The sequence below is a fragment of the Meleagris gallopavo genome, chromosome 14 (genome assembly GCF_905368555.1).
Source record: "Meleagris gallopavo chromosome 14, MGAL_WU_HG_1.1, whole genome shotgun sequence".
Lineage (NCBI taxonomy): Eukaryota > Metazoa > Chordata > Aves > Galliformes > Phasianidae > Meleagris > Meleagris gallopavo.
In genome coordinates, this window is record NC_139417.1 from 2615440 (window position 1) to 2635851 (window position 20412).

The window sequence follows — 20412 nt, forward strand, 5'->3', positions numbered from 1 at the left end:
TGCTGGAGCAGCCAGCAGCCGACATGGTGCTGGCAGTGTGGGAGGAGCTGCACGAGGATGAGCGACAGCCGGGCTTCTGGCAACTGGCAGATGCCTTCTGCTGGCACACGGTGTAGGAGGTGCAGGTGAAGGTGCTGCTGGGCAGCAGCGTAGTGATGGGCAGCAGCGAGCACAGGTAGAAAAGGACGGGTGGCACAAGGGGAATGCGTGCGGGTGACTGTCACCTCCTGCAGCGCTGGTGTGCCTGGCACAGGGATACGTGGCAGCCATCACCAGCACCTGTGGCTGTGCCATGGCGTTGTGTGGAGGTGCCAGCACAGCGTGGCTGTGCCGCGGCTGTGCACTGTGATGATACCAGTGCACTGCAGCTGCGCCACGGCACTGTGCTGCAGTAGCAACACCACAGCCCTGACACACTGGAGCTGTTGCTGGCCGGAGTGGTTGATAACAGGATGGGTGTTGCCTCCAAACCGCTGTGATATGCTGTGCCTGTGCCAGCTGCCCCTACAAGAAGCACAGGCCAGTGCCCAGGCATTGTGATTTCAGGGAAGTGAGGGGTGTTCCAGGAAAGGAAAACAAACAGCACGGGGAGGGCTGGGTTTGCTTTCTCTTTCAGTTTCAGCACTGCAAGGCCACACACAGCAGCACAAGCATGGACGCTCCGGTGCTCCCGATGCCGGCTCCGCTCTGTCTGGTGAACAACAAGGATGGCGTGCTGTCCCTGGACCCCACGGCGCTGGCAGTGCTGCAGGAGGTGGCCCAGCCCCTGGTGGTGGTGGCCATCGCCGGGCCGTACCGCACCGGGAAGTCCTTCCTGATGAACCGGCTGGCAGAGAAGCGCAGTGGTGAGCAGGGGGGAAGAACTCCATCCATTGACTGGGAGGCGTTTTGGGGAATTCTGGGAGATTCCTGACGGCTCGCCTCCTGCAGGCTTCCCGCTGGGCCCCACGGTGCAGGCAGAGACCAAGGGCATCTGGATGTGGTGCCTGCCCCACCCGCGCCGGCCTGGCGTGATGTTGGTGCTGCTGGACACCGAAGGGCTGGGAGACCCCAGCAAGGTGGGTGCCGGGGGGGAAGGCTGGCCCCACATCTCTCGCCTGAGTCCTCCAGAACACCCCTAACCCAGCTGTGGGCACAGGGTGACAGCCAAAACGACGCCTGGATCTTCACACTGGCGCTGCTGTTGTCCAGCACCCTGGTGTACAACAGCATAGGCACCATCGACCAGAAGGCGCTGGAGCACCTCGAGTATCCTGCAGGGATCTGAGTGGATGGGGGATGCTGGAGTGAAAGTTGGGGACTTGGGGCTACGGGGGACTTGGACAACGCAGGACACGGGCTGTAGCTGTGGGATTGGGGCAGTGTGAGATTGGCTGCGGGATTTGGGCTGAAACTGTGTGTTTGTGGCTAAGGGAACCTGGGGAAAACCTGTGTGACACGGGCAATGCAGGGCTTGTGGCAAGGCTGGGGGATGTTGGCAATGCTGGACTGGGATTTGGGGAAAAACTGGGGGAACTTGGCAATGCAGGAGTTGGCGTGAAACAGATCTGGGGCAAAAAAAAATTGGGCAACCTCAGACTTTGGTTGAAAGCGTGGCATTTGAGATGAAACAGCATGATTTGGGGAAGTTGTAGGATTTAGGGCAATGTGGGACTTGGGGTAAAACCGGGCATTTACTCAAGATTCGGGTAGCTGTGGCATTTGGAGGGGGCAGCGGACTTAAGGTGAAACAGCGGGACTTCAGGGTGATTCGGGCTCTAAGAGGGAGAGCAACACTCAGGGTGTAGATGGGCACTGTGGGGCAGGACACACCGTAGAGAGGAGGACAGAAATATTTGGGGGGTACACAGGATTCCGGAGGGGACACAGGATTTGCAGAGCGTTGTGCTCCTGAGCGGGGCCAGGCTGGTGACACAGCTGTCGGAGCTGATCCAGGTGCGGGACGGGGAGAAGGATGGCAACAACAGCGTTGAAAGAGAAGACAAGGCGGAGGACTGCGAGTTCGTGCGCTTCTTCCCCGGCTTTGTGTGGGTGGTGCGGGACTTCACACTGGAGCTGCGCGTGGGCGAGCAGCCCATCAGCGAGGACGAGTACCTGGAGCAGGCGCTGGAACTCAAGCACGGTGAGTGCTGGCCTCCTTGGAGTCATTAGGGAGGCCCTAACGAGCGGCAGCACCAGCACCAACAGCTGCCTGCCTGCCACAGGGCACGGCCGCAAGGTGCAGATCTACAATGGGACGCGGCTGTGCCTCCGCAACTATTTCCCCACACGGAAGTGCTTCGTGCTGCCCTCGCCACTGGGCACAGAGGAGCACGGGCGCATGGAGGAGCTGCCCGAGGCCGCGTTGGCCCCACGTTTCCTCCAACAGGCAGCCAAGTTCTGCGACTACGTGCTGAACTCCGCCTGGCCCAAGACGCTGCCTGACGGCGGAGCACTGACAGGGCGAGGTAAGCGGAGGGTGGGAGGGGGGAGAAGGGGACATGGTGACACAGAGGACAACAGGGTGACGGCGCACTGACTGCAGGCTGATAACGACGATGTCATCATAAGGGACAACAGGAGGTCCGTGGGAGGACAATGATGACAGCAAATTGGATGATGGGGGGACAACAGCAAAAGCAACACGGGACAACTGGGATAAAGGCAAGAGTGCCATGGGACAACAGGGTGAAAACGGGGTGACAGTGGTGACACAGGACAAACAGGGGGACAATGACAATGGCAACATGAGATAATGGCGTGGTAACACTGGGGATAGCAGAGTGATGACAAAGGGACAAAAGGGACACAATGGCAACACTGTACAGCAGCGTGACAACGGTGAAAGAGAACAGTGATAACAGGATGCCAAAGGTGACACAGGGCAATGGGGCAACGATAACATCAGGAACAACAGGGTGACAGAGGAGTGACGACAGCGATGCTGCGACACAAGTCAATGATGGGGTGATGACAGGTGACAACAGGGCAAAAATCACACGGACGACAGGGGACAACAGCAACACACAGCAGCAAGGTGCCAACAACGAGGGAGGTGTCACTGTGCCATTCCCCACAGCCCTGAGCATGCTGCTGAGCAGCTACGTGGAGGCCATCAACAGCGGGCGTCTGCCCTGCCTGGAGGGAGCAGCAGCAGCGATGATGGCCAACGAGAACGCAGCTGCGGTGACGGCAGCGCTGGAGGCCTATGCCAGGGGCATGCGGGGGCTGTCACTGCCCACAGAGCCCGCACAGCTCTCCGCCTCGCATGGGGAGCACCTGCGTGAGGCACTCGTTGTCTTCCAGCGTCGCAGCTTCCGGGATCCCGACCAGGAGCACCAGCGGCGCCTCATGGTGCATGGCCACCCCCCCTTGGTGCCACAGCACTGTCCCTGTCCTTGCTCCTATCCCTACAAGGCTGCCCTTGTCTTCACGACCTTGTCCCCATTCCCTCAATGCACTCCGTTACCTTCTCCTCATGTCCCCCTCACACCGCTTCTGTACATGTGCTCCCACCAGCACTCTCCCCATCAACACCATGACCCTGTCCCCCTCCTGTCCCTCAGGAACAGATCAGCACGGAGTACAGCCGCCTCCAGGAGGAGAACGATGCAGCATCACGGCGGCGCTGCAAGGCGCTGCTGGCTGAGCTGGCACGGGCACTGAATGCCAGCCTGGCCCGTGGGGCCTACGCACAGCCCGGCGGCTACCGCGCCTACGAGGCCGAGCGGCAGCAGCTGCTGGAGGCCTACCAGCAAGCAGCGGGCAAGGGCCCCAAGGTGAGGGCAGCTCCAGGTAGGGGATCAGGAACAAGGAGGCAAGGCCGTGCCTCAATCGTGTGGGGATGCACAGGCCGAGGAGGTGCTGGATGAGTTCCTGGCGGAGCGCCGGGCAGAGGCGGAGGCAGTGCTGAAGGCAGACAACGCACTGAGCGAGGCCGAGAAGCAGCTGGAGGGTGAGTGGCGCATCCCAGTGCCGTCCCTTCTCTCCTTCCCCCTCACCCATCCCCGGGTCCTCCAGGGACAAGGGACGCACTGCGGTATTCCCTGGGGACATCTGACAGTGTTCCCTTGTTCCACGGGCCGTGTCCCCCAGGGACAGCTCGTGGCATCCCCATGTACTCTGGGAATCCTTATAACCTTCACAGACATCGCACGATGGCCCCAGCACTTGAGGACTCCCCTTCTCCCCCGGGGACATCTCCCAGAGTCCCCACATCTCTTGGGGCATCCCAGTGCGCCCAGGAGACACCTCGAATTGTCCCTTTTTCCTCCCCGAGGAACCCTCACCCCATTCCCACATCCCCGCACTCTGTCCCCACGCCCCTCCATCCCCTCCCCACCTTCCCTTGCACTGTCCCTTTGCTCCACCCCCCCGTGCCACGGGGACCCCGCGCTCCGGTCTTCAACCAGAAGCAGAAGGCTCAGCGCCTGGTTGCCCCTCACCCGTCCCTTCGTCCCCAGACCAGAAGCAGCAGGCGCAGCTCCTGGAGCAGCAGCAGAAGGCGACGGCGGAGCGCGAACGGCAGCTGGAGGCGCTGCTGGCGGACGAGCGCAGCAGCTACGCGCAGAGCCTGCAAGCCCTGCAGACCAAGATGCAGGAGGAGGCGGCGAGCGCGCAGCGGGAGCTGGACCGGGCGCTGAAAGCGAAGCTACGGGAGCACAGCGAGCTGCTGCAGCGCGGCTTCAGCGAGCGGGCGGCGCTGATCGAGCAAGAGCTGGCGGCGCTGCGGCGGGAGATCGACAGCAGCAACAAGCAGGAGTTGGCGGCCAGCGCCTTCAACGCCGTGCGCGCCGCCTGCGAGCTCGCCGCGGTGCTAACGCACGGCGAGTTCCGGGGCACAGCTGCGATGGCGACCGCACGCCGCAAAACCTCCGCCCGCCCCTCTCTGGCGGCCAAATAAAGCGCTCCTCCCGCACCCCGCTGCCCGCGTTCCTGTCTCGCGGCGCTTCCGGCGCGGTGACGTCATAACCCGGGCGACCAAAGTCGACTGCGCCCCCTTGCGACCGCACCGCGACGCTGCGCTGGCAGGAACGGAATAAGCGAAACCTCGCGGCAGCGGATTGGGTGGGACGATTTCGCGAGAGCGTGGACCTTCCGGCTCCTCCCAGGCGGCGGTTCTGGCTGTGCTCACTTCCGGGTGTGCCGTGCGTGTGGGTGGCAGTGGGGGCAGGGGGCGGATCGGTGCGCCGCTGGGCCAAAGGCGACTTGGAGAGCGATTTGGTCTGGGGGCTGAGACCCAGGTAGCCAGGTCTAGGGATTGGAACCAGCACCAGGAGGTAAGCCCTGAGACAGAGCCTAGGGCCCAGACCGAAGCCACATCCGGTGACTGTGCTGTTGTTCTGAGAGCACGAGTCAACTGGGCAGAGGTAACTTCCGAAACAAGGGAAGCTTTGGATGCACACCCAAGCAGGACGCATCGAGCCTCCGAGCCCTTCCTGTCTCCCAGTCGCTGGGGAAACCTGGATTCTCTGAAAACTCTTCAGCTTTCACCCATCTGCTCTAACCTGAGCTAGAGTCCACTTTGTGCCTGTAATGCAATGCAATGTGCCACAAGGCAGCAGAGCAGCACGATCCCAGGCCATGGCGAGTGTGGATCTGCTCTGATCTGAAGAAGTAGAGCACGATGCATTTCGTAACTTGTCCTTAGAAACAGCTGATTTGGAACAGTAGAAATACCATATATTCTAGTGGTATATGTTAGTAATATGGTTTGAATTATGTGATTAATTCTCACTTGCAAATCTGCAATAGTTATTAAATGTTGCAAATAGTAGGGGTATAGTATTGTAGTCTGGAAAGCAGGTTGTAAAGCTGTTCTGCTTTGATGAGTGACCCACAGCAAAAGAATAGCAGGCTTATGAAACATTGAAAAATGGCTTTCACCGCTTCCAAACAAGGCCGAATTGTCTCACTCTGGCATTAGGTAGGGATGCAACAGGTAGACATCAGGACACTCTCCTCTATTCTTCTAAATTTATCCTATCCAGTGATGAGCAGATGTCCAGAAATAACGGCCGAGTGCTGAGTGAGCACTACTTACTGAGTAGTTTACTTAGTGAGTACTATAGTACTACTATTTAGTGAGTACTCTTGGTGATAGGTGGATGGTTGGGCTGGATGATCTTGAAGGTCTTTTCCAGCCTTGGTGATTCTGTGATTCTGTGAAAGCAAGAGGCATTGAGTTGGTATCCCTTTAAACCCACAGTCCCAGAATCGTGAAAATTGGCAAATATGTTTCCCTGTATTTTAACTGATCACAATATAGATATTCTTTTGCAAGTCTCAGAGGAATTGTCCAGAATAGGTCTGGATGGTAATCGGATGAGATCTGCACAAAGGAATTTCCCAAGATCTACAGGCTCAGAGCACAGAAGGCATCAGCACCCATGAGAAACACAAAGCTTTCAGCATCCTGGAGAGCAGTGCCAGTAAACAAACCCTGTCCCAAACAAAGAAGTGTCCTGCTAGCTTCTCCTCCAGGCCTTACCTTCACTGCTCAGTGCAGCAGGTGCCTTCACCTTGTGGTCATCCCAGAAGAAGCGCAGGACAGCAATGAGTCGATGCAGGAAGCACAGCATGTACTCTGGTGGGCACAACACAGTCAAGTTCTAGGGCAACAATGAGAGTTCAGCCATTAGGGCAGCTGTGAAGGTGCTTCTTAGTTCTGGTGGCCACGTGGGCCAGGCAGAAACTTCCTGTTTTCAGTCTTGCTGAAAGCACTTGTGCCCGTTTGCAAAAAGCACCTCCAGTTTCCAGCACTGGGATGGAGCCCAGCGCTGATGGCATGTAGCTGCTTCCACCTCTGTAAAACCCCTGGCCCTACAATAACAAGCTGGTGTGACAGAGGAGGATGGATACCACGTGTTCCGCCTCTGAACATGGGCTGCTCATTAACGCAGAGAGGCTGGTGAGGAAATAATAGTAATATCCTGCAATAATAGTAATATCCCCACCTTCCTTAGCTGCAGGCCATCAGCCTGAGCCAAGGCCAGAAGAGTGGTCCTCACCCAGGTGGTGAAGGGGATGCTGTACCTAGGTATCAATTGTTCATCTGCTGGAAGCAGCTCAGCCAAAAGGGCAAGAGCTCCCACCCCAAAGGTACCAGAGAGTTCTTCAGGTGAGGCGTGTGGGAAGGCTGTCCCTCTGACTTACCCCTCTATTGCTAGCATTTTCCTGAAGAAACTTGCGGAATTTGTTCAGGAAGATGTATCTGGATGCTTCCCCCTGGCAGGAGGAAAAGCAGGTGGTGAACTCACATGGAAAGGAACTCCCAGAGAAAGGCATTAGCTGTCCATCTCTGTCATGCTTGCTCAGGGATGCATCTGGGCTTCAGGCACGTAAGGTAGAGGGGCTCTATATTTTCTTCCATATTAATTAGGCAGATCTGCAGCGTTATGCTACATCAGTAGGTACCCAGAACGTCTGCAACAAGGTCTGGGCCTGCAGCGATGCCTGAGTCCTCGTGGGGTCCAAAGCTGCTGAGAAACAGAGCTGTATATGCTTGGGAGCTACGTTCAGCGGGAGAAAGCAGTTGACCCAGTTACCACCATTGCTGCAGCACCCATGAGTAGTGGGTCACTGCTTTGCAGTGCTGTGTCTTCTGAGGCCCAAACTGGGATGCACTGATGATGGCCGGAAGATGCACAGCTTTATCCAGCTGAACATTTTCCACCTGCTCTGTAGAGGCACACGCTCACATACCTGCCATTCCTTTCTCTCTGGAACTAATATTAATTGTTAGAGTAGAATGCACTGCAGTCAGGCTGTGTCTGCCTAGTTCAACAGAAACACAGGTCTGGCCCAGGTGCAGCTCATGTCATCAGTCATCACTGGCAGAGCATCTGAGACTATCTATGATTCTGTGATTCCACGATACCCCTTTAAACAGAGCCCAAAAACTGTTTCTGCAGTTCAGCCTGCCTTACTGGATCAATTAGAGAACTACTTCTGAGAACAGAATGTCTGCACAGCTGTACTTCTATACCTTACAAGTCCTGGGATGCAGAGATAATGTAGCAAAAAATCCAGAGTTCCCTTGTTAGTACTCTCAAATCTCCTTGCTCCTTCCAACAGACTACTCTATTTAGGTGTCGGTTGTTTATCTGCTGCAAGCAGCTCAGCCAAAAGGGCAAGAGCTCCCACCCCAAGGGTAGCAGATAATTGCAGGTCTCAGCATTCACACAGGAAGGCAGCTGGCAATTCTTGTACTATGCAAGAGTTCCTGGACAGCTGACAGGTCTTACAGTACGTTCTGCCCCATGATCTTTCCAGACACAGAGCTGAGGCTTGCCAGCCTGCAGTTCCCAAGTCTTCCTTCCTCCCTTTCTTACAGATGGCAGCGATGTTTGCCTTTTTCCAATCTCTGGGGACATCTGCCAGCCAGGCGGCTCAGCAGCTGCATCAGGCAGCTCACTCCATACAAACAGCAGCAGGGGGTGGGCCCTGTGTGGCCAGCAGAGTGATGCTGTTGTGCAGTGGTGCAGGCACGGTACTCTGGTGTTGTGTGATTGCGCGGTGGTACAAGTGCATTTTGGCTGCAGCACTGGAGGTAATGTGTAGTGGTGCTGGCACACTGTGTCTGTATCATAGAGTGCTCTGCTGTTGGGGCGTTTTGGATGCAACTTGGCATTGTGAGACAGTACCAGCACAGCTCCATGTCCCACAGGAGCATGAGGCACTGGTGCTGGACTGCTTTAGGCATGAGGCAATGGTACAGCAGCTGTACATGAAGTGGCTGCAGGAGGAGAAGCACTGCATCCAGAAGCCATGGGTGTCATGGGCACCGTGGTTATGCTGTCCCTGCCCTCAGTGGCCAGCCAGGTGTCAGGCATTGTCAGCAATCTGCTGCAGCATGCTGGAGCTCTTATCCCCACCAGCAGTCCCTGCAGTGAAGCCACAGTCCAGGCACCATGAGTTCGGGGAACTGAGTAGTATTCTGAGAAAGTAAAAGGGAAAGGAAAAAAAGGCAAACAAAGATAAGCAGGAGGTGGGACATGGGGAGGAAGGGCCCTGGCTTTACTATATATTGCAGCTTCCAATCTGTGATCACAGCAGTCAGCAGCACAACCATGGATGCTCCGGTGCTCCCGATGCCGGCCCCCCTCTGCCTGGTGACCAACAAGGATGATGTGCTGTCCCTCAACCCCGTGGCGCTGGCAGTGCTGCGCAGTGTCACCCAGCCCTTGGTGGTGGTGGCCATTGCCGGGCTGTACCGCACTGGGAAGTCCTTCCTGATGAATCAGCTGGCACAGAAACGCACTGGTGAGCAGAGGAGGAAAATGCAGAGGGGCATTTTGTGGGATTTCTGACAGCTCACTGTCCACAGGCTTCCCACTGGGCCCCACGGTGCGTGCGGAGACCAAGGGCATCTGGATGTGGTGTCTGCCCCACCCGCGCCAGCAGGGAGTGACCTTGGTGCTGCTGGACACCGAGGGGCTGGGAGACCCCAACAAGGTGAGTGCAGGGATGAGGGGGTCCCAACCCCCCCATAGAAGCGGAGCCCCTAGAAACTCAGATATGTGTGCAGGATGATGATGACAGCGACACGTGGATCTTCACACTGGCGCTGCTGTTGTCCAGCACCCTGGTGTACAACAGCATTGGCACCATTGACCAGCAGGCACTGGAGCAGCTGCGGTACGGGGATGGCTGGGAGGGAGGTGACAGTGTGACAAAGGTACTGCAGTGACAACGCTGATGGGGTGAGGTGGGTCCCACAGGCTGGTAACAGAGCTGACAAAGCACATCCGTGTGCGGGAGGAGGACGACAACCCAGCATCCAACTTTGTCCGCGTCTTCCCGAGCTTCGTCTGGACCGTGCGTGACTTCACACTGCAGCTGCGGGCCGGTGAAAAGACCCTGAGTGAGGATGAGTACCTGGAGCAGGTGCTACAGCTGCAGACCGGTATGGCCACCAGCGCGTGTCCCCACGCGTCACCATGCGTATCCGCAGTCGGTGGCTCAGTGCTAACGGTGGCAATGCAGGGAACGGGAAGAAGGCCAAGGAGCGCAATGAGCTGCGGCGCTGCCTGCGCAACTTCTTCCCCCGCCGCAAGCTGTTCACGATGGAACGGCCGGCAGCTGCCGCGGATCTGCCGCGGTTGGAGGAGCTGCGGGAGGACGAGCTGCAGCCGGGCTTCCGGAAACAGGTGGACGCCTTCTGCCGGTACATCTGGGAGAAGGCGCCGGTGAAGGTGTTGCCGGGTGGGCACCAGGTGACGGGCAGCGGTGAGTGGCAGCAGCGTGAGAATGGGTGGCGTGCAGGGGACGCGTGCAGGAGACGAGAGTACGTGCGTGGCAGTGACACGTGTGGGTGGCTGTCACCTCTCACAGCGCTGGCGGGCCTGGCGGAGAAATACGTGGCGGCCATCACCAGCGGCGCTGTGCCGTGCGTGGAGAGCGCGGTGACAGCGCTGGCAAGGGCCGAGAACAGTGCAGCAGTGGAGGCGGCGGTGGCCGAGTACCAGCGGGGCATGGAGCAGGGCCTGGTGCTGCCCACAGCCTCACGCAGTGCTCTGGTGGCCGTGCATCGGGACTGCGAGCAACGCGCCATCGCCCTCTTCCTGTCCCGTGCCTTTGCCGACCACGAACGCCAGTACCATGCGGAGCTGGTGGTGAGTTGCTGTCACACCGTGGGGTTTTGGAGGCATGGCTGTGCAGTTGAGCACTGATCTGTGGTGCAGCGCAAGCTGGAGGCGGCCAAGGAGGAGTTCTGTCGGCGCAACGAGGAGGCGTCGGAGCAGCGGTGTCATGCGGTGCTGCGGGAGCTTTGGAGGGATGTGGAGCTGCGCCTGCAGAATGGGGACTACGTGGCACCTGGTGGTGCACAGCTGTTCAAGGAGGACCTGAACCGCGTGCTGGAGGAGTACAAGCGGCGGCCTGGCAAGGGTGTCAGGGTGAGTGGGGTGTGAGGGAGTGGGGTGTGGGGGAGTGGGGTGGGGTGGCACCAGGAACTGTGCCTCATGGTTGTTCGGTCAGGCGGAGGCGGTGCTGGAGGCGTTCCTGCGGGAGCGAGAGGGGCTGGCACAGGTGTTGAAGGCCACTGAGGTGCAGCTGGAGCTGGCGGAGCGGCAGCGGGAGGCAGCAGCGGCCGAGGCAGAGGCGGCCCAGCAGGCAGCTGAGGCACGGCTGGAGGAGCAGCGGCGCACCATGGAGGAGCACCAACGTCAGCTGGAGCAACAGTTGAAGGAGGAGCAGCGTGCGTGGCTGGAGGAGCAGCAGCGCGTGTTGGAGCACCACAAGAAGGTGAGCGCTGTGATGGTGCTGTGAGCGTACCACAGATGTGTTCTGTGTTGGTACCGGCACATTGTGGCTGTGCTATGGCATTGTGCGCTGCTACTAACACTGCTCCCTGTCCACAGGAGTATGAAGCACTGGTGCAGGAGGGCTTCAAGCGTGAGGCGGCAGCCATGCAGGAGCTGATCACACAGCTGCAGATGGAGAAGAAGAACAGGGAGCAGGGCACCTGGATTAGCTCAGCTCTGAACTTTCTCGGCAGCATTTTGGCTCCATTCCTGCCTGGTATAGCAGGAAAAGCTTTGAATAAACTGAGGCGCATGTGATGTGGACTGTCCTCCAGCAGCTGACCCTGCAATAAATCCAGTTGCACTGCCCAGGTGTTATCATTTCAGGGAAGCGTGGGGCTTCATTCCAGGAAAGCAAAGGTAGCAGAGGCAGAGGGTGGACTATGGGGGCTGGATGTACTTCCATTTTAAGTTCCAGAGCGGTGGCCACCACAGGCATCTCATGGAATCCTAGAATCACAGAATCGTGGAATCACAAACTCTAGTATGGCTTGGGTTGGAAGGGGTGTCAATGACCATCTGCTTCCAACCTCTCAGCTGCAGGCTGGTTGCCCACCAACAGCTTGGGCTGCCCAAGGCCCCTCCATGGTCCACTCCAGGGAAGGGGCACCCACAGCTCTGGGCAGCAGTGCCAGCGCCTCACAGCCCTCTGAGTGAAAAATCTCCTCCTCATAACTCACCTAAATCTAAAGCCCTCCTAGTTTTAGACCTTTCTTCCCTGCCCAATCACTATCTGACCGTGTAAAAAGTCACTCTCCATCCCGCTTATAAGTGCCCGTCAATAATGGAAGGCCTCAGCGAGGTCACCCCAGAGCCTTCTCGTCCCCATTCTGAACATCCACTGCTCTCTCAGCCTGTGTTTGCAGAGGAAGGGGTGCTTCAGCCCCCTGAGTGTCTTTCTGGCCCTCCTCTGGGCCTGCTGCAAAAACTTCACATCGTTCATGTGATGGGGGTCAAGATCTTCATGGGCAGAGCCGAGAGTGACAATCCCCTCCCTGCCTGCTGACCGCTCTCTGTTGATGCAGCCCACGATGCCTGTGGCCTTTCTGGGCTGCAAGCACACACTGCTGCCTCGTGTCCAGCTTTTGTCCACCAGGACGCCCAACTCCTTACCTCAGGGCTGCACTCATGGAGTTCTCCCAGTCTGCACATCTATCTGGGATTGCCCCAACCCAAGTGCAGCACCTTGCACCTCCTTAGGTTCACGTGGGCCCACTTCCAAAGCCTGTCCCGGTCCCTGTAGATGGTGTCCCTTCTTCCTCTTGTGTCAACTACGCCACTCAGCTTGGTGTTGTCAGCCAACTCAATCCTACTACGACACTGACCAAGATGTTGAAGAGCAGCGGCCCCAAGAAGGTCCCCTGGGAGACACGGCTCGAGCCCAGCCTCCACCTGGACATGGAGCCACTGAGCACAACCACCTGGCTGTGAATATCCAGCCAATTCTTATCCACCAAAGAGTCTACTTTTTGAACTCATCGCCCTCCATTTTACAAATAGGGATGTGGTGCAGGACCAGGTCAAAGGCCTTGCACAGGCTCAGGTAGATGACATCAGTCGCCCTTCTTTTGCCCACCAATGCCGTCACTCCATCACAGAAGGCCACCAGACAGGTCAGGCACCATCTGCCCTTGGCGAAGCCGTGCTGGCTGCCTGGGGTCACCTGGTCGTCACTCATGCGCCTTAACATGTCATCCAGGAGGATCTGCTCCATGATCTTCCCAGGCACACAGATGAGGCTTGCTGGCCTGGAGTTCCTCAGGTGCTCCTTCCTCCCTTTCTTATACATGGCAGTGATATTTGCCTTTTTCCAGTCTCAGGGGACTTCTCCTGACAGCCCGGACATTTTAATGATGATGAAGAGAAGTTCAGGAACCTCTCAGCCAGCTCCCTCCATACAAACAGCTGCAGAGGGTGGGCTGCTGTCACCAGCAGCACCGTGATGGTGTTAGATGGCATTGCAGGCATCTTATGTCTATTCCATAGGTTTGTGATGCTGTGCGGTGGTGGTACCAGCACGTTGTGGCTTCACTATGGGCCTCTTTGGCTGTGCCAGGAAGGTGTGTGGTGATGCTGGCATGCTGTGCATGTACCATGGACTTGTTATGTGGTGGTACCAGCACACTGTGTCTGCATTAAGCTGCTCGGTGGTGGTGCTGTTGCATTGTGGATGCACCGCGGCACTGTGTGGTGGCAGCAACCCCACTCCCTTTCCCACAGGAGAGCAAGGCACAGATGAACGAGGGTCTCATTGCACGGAGGTGGCAATTCAGCAGATGATTGGGCAGATGCAGAAGGAGGAGAAGGAAATGGAGATCTCCTCATGGTGCCGCACGGGTGTGAACGTCCTGAGCACATTGCTTCAGCTCGTCAGACAGTGACAGCAAAGAGGAGGACTGCGATGAGGACAGCGATGTGTAGCCCTGTGCCCTGCCAGCTGCCCATGCAATAAATTCTGTGACGCTTTCCAGGTGTTGTCATTTTGGGACGGCACTGGGCCCTGTTTGGGTAAAGCAAAGGAAGCAGCAGCAGGAAATGTGTCCATAGCAGCCGGGTGTGCTTTCCCTTTTGGTTCTGGCAGCTGCATGGCCAAGCAGGCTCTGGTGCCCCTGATGCCGGCCCCCCTCTGCCTGGTTTGCAACAGCAACATGCTGTCTCTCAACCCCGCAGCACTGGTATCACCAGCCCATTGGTGGACGTGTCCATCACCGGCCTGCACCATAGTGGAAGTCTTTCATGTTGGTTGGGAGGGCGTTAGTGCAGTGACAGCAGCGATGTGATAAGAATGGTGATGCGGTGACAACGGCTTAATCTGGGCCACGCACGACTTCACACTGCAGGCGAGCTGCCCGTGAGCGAGGAGGAATAGCTGCAGGACACAGAGCGCCTGCGACCTGGTACAGCCATCACCACTGGTCCCTGCACGTCACTGTGCGTCCCTGTGGGCAGTGACACTGCGGTGATGGTGGCAATGCAGAGAACAGGCGTACAGTGAAGAGCATTAAGCTGCTGGGCTGCCAGCACAACTTCTTCCCCCGCCGCAAGCAGCTCATGCTGGAGCAGCCAGCAGCCGACATGGTGCTGGCAGTGTGGGAGGAGCTGCATGAGGATGAGCGACAGCCGGGCTTCTGGCAACTGGCAGATGCCTTCTGCTGGCACACGGTGTAGGAGGTGCAGGTGAAGGTGCTGCTGGGCAGCAGCGTAGTGATGGGCAGCAGCGAGCACAGGTAGAAAAGGACGGGTGGCACAAGGGGAATGCGTGCGGGTGACTGTCACCTCCTGCAGCGCTGGTGTGCCTGGCACAGGGATACGTGGCAGCCATCACCAGCACCTGTGGCTGTGCCATGGCGTTGTGTGGAGGTGCCAGCACAGCGTGGCTGTGCCGCGGCTGTGCACTGTGATGATACCAGTGCACTGCAGCTGCGCCACGGCACTGTGCTGCAGTAGCAACACCACAGCCCTGACACACTGGAGCTGTTGCTGGCCGGAGTGGTTGATAACAGGATGGGCGTTGCCTCCAAACCGCTGTGATATGCTGTGCCTGTGCCAGCTGCCCCTACAAGAAGCACAGGCCAGTGCCCAGGCATTGTGATTTCAGGGAAGTGAGGGGTGTTCCAGGAAAGGAAAACAAACAGCACGGGGAGGGCTGGCGCTTTGCTTTCTCTTTCAGTTTCAGCACTGCAAGGCCACACACAGCAGCACAAGCATGGACGCTCCGATGCTCCCGATGCCGGCTCCGCTCTGTCTGGTGAACAACAAGGATGGCGTGCTGTCCCTGGACCCCACGGCGCTGGCAGTGCTGCAGGAGGTGGCCCAGCCCCTGGTGGTGGTGGCCATCGCCGGGCCGTACCGCACCGGGAAGTCCTTCCTGATGAACCGGCTGGCAGAGAAGCGCAGTGGTGAGCAGGGGGGGAAGAACTCCATCCATTGACTGGGGGGCGTTTTGGGGAATTCTGGGAGATTCCTGACGGCTCGCCTCCTGCAGGCTTCCCGCTGGGCCCCACGGTGCAGGCAGAGACCAAGGGCATCTGGATGTGGTGCCTGCCCCACCCGCGCCGGCCTGGCGTGATGTTGGTGCTGCTGGACACCGAAGGGCTGGGAGACCCCAGCAAGGTGGGTGCCGGGGGGGAAGGCTGGCCCCACATCTCTCGCCTGAGTCCTCCAGAACACCCCTAACCCAGCTGTGGGCACAGGGTGACAGCCAAAACGACGCCTGGATCTTCACACTGGCGCTGCTGTTGTCCAGCACCCTGGTGTACAACAGCATAGGCACCATCGACCAGAAGGCGCTGGAGCACCTCGAGTATCCTGCAGGGATCTGAGTGGATGGGGGATGCTGGGGTGAAAGTTGGGGACTTGGGGCTACGGGGGACTTGGACAACGCAGGACACGGGCTGTAGCTGTGGGATTGGGGCAGTGTGAGATTGGCTGCGGGATTTGGGCTGAAACTGTGTGTTTGTGGCTAAGGGAACCTGGGGAAAACCTGTGTGACACGGGCAATGCAGGGCTTGTGGCAAGGCTGGGGGATGTTGGCAATGCTGGACTGGGATTTGGGGAAAAACTGGGGGAACTTGGCAATGCAGAAGTTGGCGTGAAACAGATCTGGGGCAAAAAAAAATTGGGCAACCTCAGACTTTGGTTGAAAGCGTGGCATTTGAGATGAAACAGCATGATTTGGGGAAGTTGTAGGATTTAGGGCAATGTGGGACTTGGGGTAAAACCGGGCATTTACTCAAGATTCGGGTAGCTGTGGCATTTGGAGGGGGCAGCGGACTTAAGGTGAAACAGCGGGACTTCAGGGTGATTCGGGCTCTAAGAGGGAGAGCAACACTCAGGGTGTAGATGGGCACTGTGGGGCAGGACACACCGTAGAGAGGAGGACAGAAATATTTGGGGGGTACACAGGATTCCGGAGGGGACACAGGATTTGCAGAGCGTTGTGCTCCTGAGCGGGGCCAGGCTGGTGACACAGCTGTCGGAGCTGATCCAGGTGCGGGACGGGGAGAAGGATGGCAACAACAGCGTTGAAAGAGAAGACGAGGCGGAGGACTGCGAGTTCGTGCGCTTCTTCCCCGGCTTTGTGTGGGTGGTGCGGGACTTCACACTGGAGCTGCGCGTGGGCGAGCAGCCCATCAGCGAGGACGAGTACCTGGAGCAGGCGCTGGAACTCAAGCACGGTGAGTGCTGGCCTCCTTGGAGTCATTAGGGAGGCCCTAACGAGCGGCAGCACCAGCACCAACAGCTGCCTGCCTGCCACAGGGCACGGCCGCAAGGTGCAGATCTACAATGGGACGCGGCTGTGCCTCCGCAACTATTTCCCCACACGGAAGTGCTTCGTGCTGCCCTCGCCACTGGGCACAGAGGAGTACAGGCGCATGGAGGAGCTGCCCGAGGCCGCGTTGGCCCCACGTTTCCTCCAACAGGCAGCCAAGTTCTGCGACTACGTGCTGAACTCTGCCTGGCCCAAGACGCTGCCTGACGGCGGAGCACTGACAGGGCGAGGTAAGCGGAGGGTGGGAGGGGGGAGAAGGGGACATGGTGACACAGAGGACAACAGGGTGACGGCGCACTGACTGCAGGCTGATAACGACGATGTCATCATAAGGGACAACAGGAGGTCCGTGGGAGGACAGTGATGACAGCAAATTGGATGATGGGGGGACAACAGCAAAAGCAACACGGGACAACTGGGATAAAGGCAAGAGTGCCATGGGACAACAGGGTGAAAACGGGGTGACAGTGGTGACACAGGACAAACAGGGGGACAATGACAATGGCAACATGAGACAATGGCGTGGTAACACTGGGGATAGCAGAGTGATGACAAAGGGACAAAAGGGACACAATGGCAACACTGTACAGCAGCGTGACAACGGTGAAAGAGAACAGTGATAACAGGATGCCAAAGGTGACACAGGGCAATGGGGCAACGATAACATCAGGAACAACAGGGTGACAGAGGAGTGACAACAGCGATGCTGCGACACAAGTCAATGATGGGGTGATGACAGGTGACAACAGGGCAAAAATCACACGGACGACAGGGGACAACAGCAACACACAGCAGCAAGGTGCCAACAACGAGGGAGGTGTCACTGTGCCATTCCCCACAGCCCTGAGCATGCTGCTGAGCAGCTACGTGGAGGCCATCAACAGCGGGCGTCTGCCCTGCCTGGAGGGAGCAGCAGCAGCGATGATGGCCAACGAGAATGCAGCTGCGGTGACGGCAGCGCTGGAGGCCTATGCCAGGGGCATGCGGGGGCTGTCACTGCCCACAGAGCCCGCACAGCTCTCCGCCTCGCATGGGGAGCACCTGCGTGAGGCACTCGTTGTCTTCCAGCGTCGCAGCTTCCGGGATCCCGACCAGGAACACCAGCGGCGCCTCATGGTGCATGGCCACCCCCCCTTGGTGCCACAGCACTGTCCTTGTCCTCACAGCCTTGCTCCTATCCCTACAAGGCTGCCCTTGTCTTCACGACCTTGTCCCCATTCCCTCAATGCACTCCGTTACCTTCTCCTCATGTCCCCCTCACACCGCTTCTGTACATGTGCTCCCACCAGCACTCTCCCCATCAACACCATGACCCTGTCCCCCTCCTGTCCCTCAGGAACAGATCAGCATGGAGTACAGCCGCCTCCAGGAGGAGAACGATGCAGCATCACGGCGGCGCTGCAAGGCGCTGCTGGCTGAGCTGGCACGGGCACTGAATGCCAGCCTGGCCCGTGGGGCCTACGCACAGCCCGGCGGCTACCGCGCCTACGAGGCCGAGCGGCAGCAGCTGCTGGAGGCCTACCGGCAAGCAGAGGGCAAGGGCCCCAAGGTGAGGGCAGCTCCAGGTAGGGGATCAGGAACAAGGAGGCAAGGCCGTGCCTCAATCGTGTGGGGATGCACAGGCCGAGGAGGTGCTGGATGAGTTCCTGGCGGAGCGCCGGGCAGAGGCAGAGGCAGTGCTGAAGGCAGACAACGCACTGAGCGAGGCCGAGAAGCAGCTGGAGGGTGAGTGGCGCATCCCAGTGCCGTCCCTTCTCTCCTTCCCCCTCTCCCATCCCCGGGTCCTCCAGGGACAAGGGATGCACTGCGGTATTCCCTGGGGACATCTGACAGTGTTCCCTTGTTCCACGGGCCGTGTCCCCCGGGGACAGCTCGTGGCATCCCCATGTACTCTGGGAATCCTTATAACCTTCACAGACATCGCACGATGGCCCCAGCACTTGAGGACTCCCCTTCTCCCCCGGGGACATCTCCCAGAGTCCCCACATCTCTTGGGGCATCCCAGTGCGCCCAGGAGACACCTCGAATTGTCCCTTTTTCCTCCCCGAGGAACCCTCACCCCATTCCCACATCCCCGCACTCTGTCCCCACGCCCCTCCATCCCCTCCCCACCTTCCCTCGCACTGTCCCTTTGCTCCACCCCCCCGTGCTACGGGGACCCCGCGCTCCGGTCTTCAACCAGAAGCAGAAGGCTCAGCGCCTGGTTGCCCCTCACCCGTCCCTTCGTCCCCAGACCAGAAGCAGCAGGCGCAGCTCCTGGAGCAGCAGCAGAAGGCGACGGCGGAGCGCGAACGGCAGCTGGAGGCGCTGCTGGCGGACGAGCGCAGCAGCTACGCGCAGAGCCTGCAAGCCCTGCAGACCAAGATGCAGGAGGAGGCGGCGAGCGCGCAGCGGGAGCTGGACCGGGCGCTGAAAGCGAAGCTACGGGAGCACAGCGAGCTGCTGCAGCGCGGCTTCAGCGAGCGGGCGGCGCTGATCGAGCAAGAGCTGGCGGCGCTGCGGCGGGAGATCGACAGCAGCAACAAGCAGGAGTTGGCGGCCAGCGCCTTCAACGCCGTGCGCGCCGCCTGCGAGCTCGCCGCGGTGCTAACGCACGGCGAGTTCCGGGGCACAGCTGCGATGGCGACCGCACGCCGCAAAACCTCCGCCCGCCCCTCTCTGGCGGCCAAATAAAGCGCTCCTCCCGCACCCCGCTGCCCGCGTTCCTGTCTCGCGGCGCTTCCGGCGCGGTGACGTCATAACCCGGGCGACCAAAGTCGACTGCGCCCCCTGATGCGCAGGCTTATGAAACATTGATCAATGGCCTCCCAACAAGGCCGAATTGTGTCGCTTTGGCATTAGACAACCGGCAGGCATCAGGACACTCTCTTCTGTCCTCCTTCTAAACTTATCCTTATCCAGTGGTGAGCAGGTGTCCAGAAATAATGGCCAAGTGCTGAGTGGGCAAATGTTCACCAGTATGGTACCTATAAATTACTTACAATTGGCATTCTCTTTCTGAGTTTTGCATCAATGAAGGACTGGCCATGTGTCCTTGCCCTGAGTTCCTCACTCACCCAGCTGAGCCTGAGTCCCCGCTCCCCTCTCCTGTCAGCCCCCAAGACGTCTTCCTGCCCTGGCATCCATCCACAGACCTGCCTGGGGCTCTGGGGGTCCCCCTCCCCTCCCTTCCTCCATCCCTACACTTGTAGAGATGGGATGGAAACCTGAGGGACTGGGCAAGAACTGTATCGGGGTGCTTTCTGCAGGCAGCAAGGATCCTACCGGAGATACTCCAGCTGCCTCTGGTCCTGAAGGAGGCCCAGGCCATCTTCCCCCAGCTCTTTCTGGCCCTCCTCCTGCAAGTGCCCCTCACCACGGAGCTGACACTGCAGGAGGTGGAGATCTTCTGGGAAGAGCACCAGCAGCACCAGCTCACTCCCATCAGGTGCCACATCCCCGCCCCCCCGCTGCACCCAGGGTCCCGGTGCTGGGGCTCCCGATGTGACTCACACCCTTCTCCACCCGCAGGTCCGCGGTGCAGGCCTTGAAGGTGCTGCTCTGCAGCGTGGGCCTCCAGAGGCAGATGGAGGCCATCCAGGAGCAGGGTGGCTGGGACGCGCTTCTCAGCACCGTCACCCACCTCCAGGGCGTGCAGGTGGTGGCCAGGTGAGAGCCCTTCCTTGGGGTGCCAAGGGGTCCCCAGTTCTTGGACAAAGTGCTGCCACAGCACCGCAGCCTGTGGCCCCTGAGGCATTGGAAAGAAAGCTGCACAGCCACAGCTGCGTCCCCCCAGCTCGGGGCTCACGGTGCCTTCTTATCCCTGCCAGGGCCATGAGGGAACAGACAACAAAGTCTGCTCACCTTACTAAAGCA

General features: G+C 58.9%; 3 protein-coding genes and 1 long non-coding RNA gene across 7 annotated transcripts; 3 read left to right on the forward strand and 1 right to left on the reverse strand.

Moving 5' to 3' along the window:
* Positions 1 to 595: 595 nt before the first annotated feature.
* Positions 596 to 6738, reverse strand: LOC146543390 (uncharacterized). Its single transcript, XR_014886409.1, has 2 exons — positions 6470 to 6738; positions 596 to 6141 (listed from the first exon to the last, which is right to left on the reverse strand). It is a non-coding gene; the product is annotated as an uncharacterized LOC146543390 (long non-coding RNA).
* On the forward strand, positions 653 to 4897 carry LOC100541213 (guanylate-binding protein 2-like). The gene is made up of 9 exons (XM_010718286.4): positions 653 to 845; positions 931 to 1058; positions 1139 to 1248; positions 1905 to 2122; positions 2205 to 2447; positions 3059 to 3333; positions 3546 to 3758; positions 3832 to 3934; positions 4443 to 4897. The coding sequence occupies exons 1-9, from the start codon at positions 653 to 655 to the stop codon at positions 4880 to 4882; spliced, it is 1923 nt and encodes a 640-aa protein (XP_010716588.2). The 3' UTR covers positions 4883 to 4897.
* On the forward strand, positions 5118 to 11592 carry LOC104909200 (guanylate-binding protein 1-like). Of its 4 annotated transcripts, none has more exons than XM_010718283.4 (10): positions 5118 to 5258; positions 9034 to 9243; positions 9308 to 9435; positions 9509 to 9618; positions 9702 to 9886; positions 9967 to 10209; positions 10315 to 10595; positions 10665 to 10877; positions 10960 to 11226; positions 11343 to 11592. In XM_010718283.4, the coding sequence occupies exons 2-10, from the start codon at positions 9051 to 9053 to the stop codon at positions 11541 to 11543; spliced, it is 1821 nt and encodes a 606-aa protein (XP_010716585.1). In that variant the 5' UTR covers positions 5118 to 5258; positions 9034 to 9050; the 3' UTR covers positions 11544 to 11592. The 4 variants fall into 4 exon arrangements, with proteins under 4 accessions (XP_010716585.1, XP_010716586.1, XP_085092119.1 ...); XM_085235993.1 differs by having other exon boundaries at positions 5146 to 5258; positions 9037 to 9243; XM_010718284.4 differs by lacking the exon at positions 9034 to 9243 and having other exon boundaries at positions 5119 to 5258.
* Positions 11593 to 14833: 3241 nt separating this feature from the next.
* LOC146543391 (guanylate-binding protein 1-like) lies at positions 14834 to 19245 on the forward strand. Its single transcript, XM_085235992.1, has 9 exons — positions 14834 to 15184; positions 15271 to 15398; positions 15479 to 15588; positions 16245 to 16462; positions 16545 to 16787; positions 17399 to 17673; positions 17894 to 18106; positions 18180 to 18282; positions 18791 to 19245. Exons 1-9 carry the CDS (start codon positions 14992 to 14994, stop codon positions 19228 to 19230), a joined length of 1923 nt encoding a protein of 640 aa, XP_085092118.1. The 5' UTR covers positions 14834 to 14991; the 3' UTR covers positions 19231 to 19245.
* The last annotated feature ends 1167 nt before the right edge of the window (positions 19246 to 20412 follow it).

Coding starts and splice junctions, on each gene's coding strand:
- LOC146543391 (XM_085235992.1), top strand. CDS start 14,992: ATGGACGCTCCGATGCTCCCGATGCCGGCTCCGCTCTGTCTGGTGAAC. Junction 16,463..16,544: donor GGCGCTGGAACTCAAGCACG/GTGAGTGCTGGC, acceptor TGCCTGCCACAG/GGCACGGCCGCAAGGTGCAG. Junction 18,283..18,790: donor GGCCGAGAAGCAGCTGGAGG/GTGAGTGGCGCA, acceptor CTTCGTCCCCAG/ACCAGAAGCAGCAGGCGCAG.
- LOC100541213 (XM_010718286.4), top strand. CDS start 653: ATGGACGCTCCGGTGCTCCCGATGCCGGCTCCGCTCTGTCTGGTGAAC. Junction 2,448..3,058: donor CGGAGCACTGACAGGGCGAG/GTAAGCGGAGGG, acceptor CATTCCCCACAG/CCCTGAGCATGCTGCTGAGC. Junction 3,759..3,831: donor CAGCGGGCAAGGGCCCCAAG/GTGAGGGCAGCT, acceptor GGGGATGCACAG/GCCGAGGAGGTGCTGGATGA.
- LOC104909200 (XM_010718282.4), top strand. CDS start 8,976: ATGGGGAGGAAGGGCCCTGGCTTTACTATATATTGCAGCTTCCAATCT. Junction 9,887..9,966: donor GGTGCTACAGCTGCAGACCG/GTATGGCCACCA, acceptor GTGGCAATGCAG/GGAACGGGAAGAAGGCCAAG. Junction 11,227..11,342: donor TGTTGGAGCACCACAAGAAG/GTGAGCGCTGTG, acceptor CCCTGTCCACAG/GAGTATGAAGCACTGGTGCA.